Source organism: Chondrus crispus, genomic scaffold (genome assembly GCF_000350225.1).
Source record: "Chondrus crispus Stackhouse genomic scaffold, scaffold_208, whole genome shotgun sequence".
In the NCBI taxonomy this organism is placed as follows: Eukaryota; Rhodophyta; class Florideophyceae; order Gigartinales; family Gigartinaceae; genus Chondrus; species Chondrus crispus.
This window is the reverse complement of record NW_005179082.1, coordinates 164,465-168,179: the sequence shown is the minus strand read 5'-3', so window position 1 is coordinate 168,179 and position 3,715 is coordinate 164,465. Positions and strand designations below refer to the sequence as shown.

Sequence of the window (3,715 nt, the reverse complement as noted above, 5' to 3'; positions counted from 1 at the left end):
GGTCACGGCCCGCGCGGTCGCGGTCGCTGTAGGCGGTGTACCCGCCCGCGCGGCGCGGCGCGCGCGAGTCGTAGTCGGCGTAGCGCGACATGGGGTGGGTGGCGGAGAGGTGGCTGAGGTCGGGGGGCGAGGGGAGCGAAGTAAGGAGCGGATGTAAAGAAGGGAATTAAAGAGAGGATGTAAAGGGAGGAGGGGCGATCCAGAGGCGCCAGGATGTGGCAGACGCCGTTTTTTGGTGAGGCAGTGATTTTGTGGCCATTTTCGGGCTGCTGGAGGGTTGGGCAGCGACATGTGGAGCCCCAAGGTTGGCGGAGACATGCCGATTCGGACTTTTCCATTGGTTTTGGTGGACATACATCGCCACACCATTGGACAAGGACTTTGTGGATTGCCCGTTCCATGCGTCTTGATCCCTCCCTCCCGTCCCTCGACAAATTGCAACCTCGGCACCAAACTCGATTACTCCTCTTCCCATCCGCCTGCTTCCCCTTCGGCAACCCAACCTCCCCCGCGATGGCGGCCGTCGCATCGTCTAACCGGAACCCCTCAGACCGCAACGCCGACGCGACGCTGCACGTCGGCCAGCTGGACGACAAGGTCACGGACGCCCTCCTGTGGGAGCTCATGGTCCAAGCCGGGCCGGTGCGCAACGTCTACATCCCGCGCGACCGCATCTCGGGCGCGCACTACGGCTACGGCTTCTGCGAGTTCCACACGGCGCTGGACGCTTTGTACGCGCTCAAGACACTCAACATGGTTTCTCTCTTCTCCAAGCCCCTGCGCCTCTCCCAGTCGACGCTCGACCGGCGCTCGCAAGACGTGGGCGCCAACCTCTTCGTGGGCAACCTAGTCGACGCGGTGACCGAAAAACTGCTCCACGACGCTTTCTCCGCCTTCGGTCCCGTGGTGGACGCGCCGTACATCATGCGCGACGCCGTGTCGCAGCAGTCGAAGCGCTACGGCTTTGTCAAGTTTGCGTCCTTCGCCGCCGCAGACGCGGCCATCGCCGCCATGGACGGCCAGTACATCTGCAACGCCCCCATCTCCGTGCAGTACGCGTACAAGAAGGACGGCCACGCGCGCGAGCGCCACGGCTCGCACGCCGAGCGCCTGCTCGCCGCCAGCGCCGCCGAGTCGGCCGCCGCCAACGCTTCGCGGCACCCGCTGTTGCTCCCACACACCCTCTTTGCCGACAAGCCCGCCTCCGCCGCCCCGCCCGCCCTGCCCGCCCACCCCGCCCACCCCGCTCACCCCCCCGCCCCGATGCACATGCCCCCGCTCCCGCAGCACGTGTATCCATACCAGCCGCAGACGCACGGGCAGCACATGCCGCAGTGGCAGCGCGCGGCTTACCCGCCGCAGCCGCCCGCCGTGCCGCCGCAGGGTTATCATTATCAGCAGCCACCCGGGCCGCCGCAGGGGTATCACGTCGCACCGACCACCCAGTTGGGGTGGACCCCGAAGAGGCCGTATGCCAATGGCCCGCCACCCGCGGCTTCTTTTCCACCGCATGCCCAGCCGCATATGCCTTCGCATGCGCCTTACGGAGTCTCGCAGGCTGCAATGGCGCAACAGGGCCCTCCTGCAGCGATGATGATGCCACAAGGCGGAACGCCTACGCTTGTGGCCGATGAAGGCGCTCCGCCGCCGCCACCGCCCAAGACATGAATGAATCAGGCCCGCGGATCGCGATATGCGAGCTTCGTCCGCTCGCATCTTCATTAACACAGTATGCCCCATCGATACAAATTTAATTTATCGCGCCAGTCGACATCTTTACCTACCTGTGAAACGACAAGACACAGTCTCTGTACTACTCTCCATCGCTGTCTACTGGCGCATCATCTGCGAGTAGTTCGGTCACTTTCAGTTTTCTAATGTTTTCGTGATTCACAGTAACTTGCTTGGGAGGCTTTTCAGTTTCTTCGCCTTGTCCCTCGCCATCCGAGTCCTCATCGCTTTCTTGGTTTTGCTCCCCAACCTCGTCCTCGTCCTCCTCGCCCTCAACGGCCGGAGGAGGCACAAACCACGGCAGCTTTCCTCTTTGGAAGTCGTTTAGCATCATTCGTCCAACCGTATTGCAGTCGGGTTCTCCTCTCTTCAGAAGCTTACCGCTCTTCCTCGCCAGTTTCTCCAAAAAGTCGTCCGGACGCTCCCACTCGGTGATCCCGTACGTGCGAACGATGTACTTCTTCTCTACGCGTTGCAATAAGGCCGGGATGTACTCTGCTGCCATACCGCGCAGTGACTCGATACGGACAACGCCTTTGAGAATTGCCTCGGTCTCAGAGTTGCGAGTTGAGTCATGCACGACACCGGGGCAATCAATCAAAAATATGGAGCGGAACAAATTAACATACTGCCACACTTTGGTCTCTCCAGGAATCGGGGCAACCTTGGACACCTTCTTCGCACGCAGCGTGTTGATGACGCTGGACTTGCCGACGTTCGGGTACCCAACAAGGCCGCACGAAATTGATTTCTTTTCCGAATGAAGCGACTTGAACTGCCTCAGTAAATTGATGAGGGAGCCCTTTCCGAACGGGTTTGTGATACTAGAATGGAAAATCAGAGTAGGATACTCCTTGGACAAGATACGAAGCCATTTGGCAGAGGACCAGGTTGGAATAAGATCTGCCTTGTTGAGCAGCAATATCATGTGCTTGTGCGGGCATTGCCTCTTCATAAAGTTTTCCAGGTACTTGCAGCGGGTGCCCATAGGATCCCTCGCATCCAAGACCTGTACGACGACATCGCTCGAGTCAACGACCTTATGCAACTCGCCCCAAATGCGCTTACTCTGGCCTTTATCGAAGACCCTCTCCCGATTGGCGGTCTTGAGATCATCAAAGCGCAGCCCTTCCTTGGCATCTGGGTCCGGGGCGGCCTCCGCGGCAATCCTCTTCGCGCGCTCATCGGCCTCGATCTCTTTCCTCTCAACCTCCTTATCGAAGTCGTGATTCTCCTTCTCCGCCCTCGCCACGAGCTCTTCCATGGACGAGGCGGGCAGCTTCGGTCTCTTCCTCCTCCTCTTCTTCGAGAAAGTCTCCTCAAACGACTGGTTCGCCAGCAAGCCGAGCTGGGCGCCCGCCAGCGCGCGGTGCTGCGAGTCCTTGTCCGCGACGAGCCCCATGGGCACGCGCTTCTGCTTGAGCAGGACAGAGAAGGGGTCGGCCTGAGCCTTGGCCATGGCGTCGCGGAAGCGGGTGAGGTCTTTCTGCTCGACGACGCGGGTGTTGCCGAACCACTTGCGGTTGGCGCCCACGCGGCCTGCGCCCGGCTCCGGCGTGGTGCGGGTCAGGTCGCCCGCATCCTTGATTATCTTTCCGTCGCGGTCCCGCTTGTGCGACTTGGTCTTGTACATGTGCAGGCGCTTCACCGTGGCCTTGTCGCGGCCGTGGCCGAACTTGGAGTTGCCCCGCGTCACGTCCATGGCGTGGCGCGGCATCGTGCCCGCCACGCCGGCCGTGAGCTTCGGCTTGACTTTCGGCATCGTGCGGTTGGGGGTGGGCGTGCGGGAAGGGGAGCCGAGGTACACGCACGTTGAATGGGGCGGGCGGTGGAAATAATTGCTCGTGCAGGGTGGATAGAGGCAGGGGTCGGTGAGGGAAGGGACGGAGAAGCGAACGTGAGACGAGCGGGATGTGGTGGCAACGGCGGTGGCGTGGGATCCGGATTTGCTGTGATACTAATCCAGCCCAGCAAATCCGGGTGC

The 3,715-nt window shown here is 61.3% G+C and overlaps 3 protein-coding genes; 1 reads left to right on the top strand and 2 right to left on the bottom strand.

Moving 5' to 3' along the window:
* CHC_T00003976001 (hypothetical protein) overlaps window positions 1-91 on the bottom strand; it is a 1,527-nt gene extending 1,436 nt beyond the window's left edge. Inside the window, exon 1 of the mRNA XM_005715232.1 lies at window positions 1-91. This exon is cut by the window's left edge and continues 1,436 nt beyond it. Coding sequence (XP_005715289.1) covers window positions 1-91 — 91 coding nt within the window.
* Window positions 92-213: 122 nt separating this feature from the next.
* On the top strand, window positions 214-1,668 carry CHC_T00010191001 (spliceosome associated protein, putative). Its single transcript, XM_005715231.1, has one exon. The coding sequence runs from the start codon at window positions 214-216 to the stop codon at window positions 1,666-1,668; it is 1,455 nt and encodes a 484-aa protein (XP_005715288.1).
* Window positions 1,669-1,741: 73 nt separating this feature from the next.
* CHC_T00003975001 (hypothetical protein) lies at window positions 1,742-3,493 on the bottom strand. XM_005715230.1 is given in 2 exon segments: window positions 1,742-1,813; window positions 1,814-3,493. 1 exon segment carries the CDS (start codon window positions 3,491-3,493, stop codon window positions 1,814-1,816), a length of 1,680 nt encoding a protein of 559 aa, XP_005715287.1. The 3' UTR covers window positions 1,742-1,813.
* Between the last annotated feature and the right edge of the window lie 222 nt (window positions 3,494-3,715).

Coding starts and splice junctions, on each gene's coding strand:
- CHC_T00003975001 (XM_005715230.1), bottom strand. CDS start 3,493: ATGCCGAAAGTCAAGCCGAAGCTCACGGCCGGCGTGGCGGGCACGATG.
- CHC_T00010191001 (XM_005715231.1), top strand. CDS start 214: ATGTGGCAGACGCCGTTTTTTGGTGAGGCAGTGATTTTGTGGCCATTT.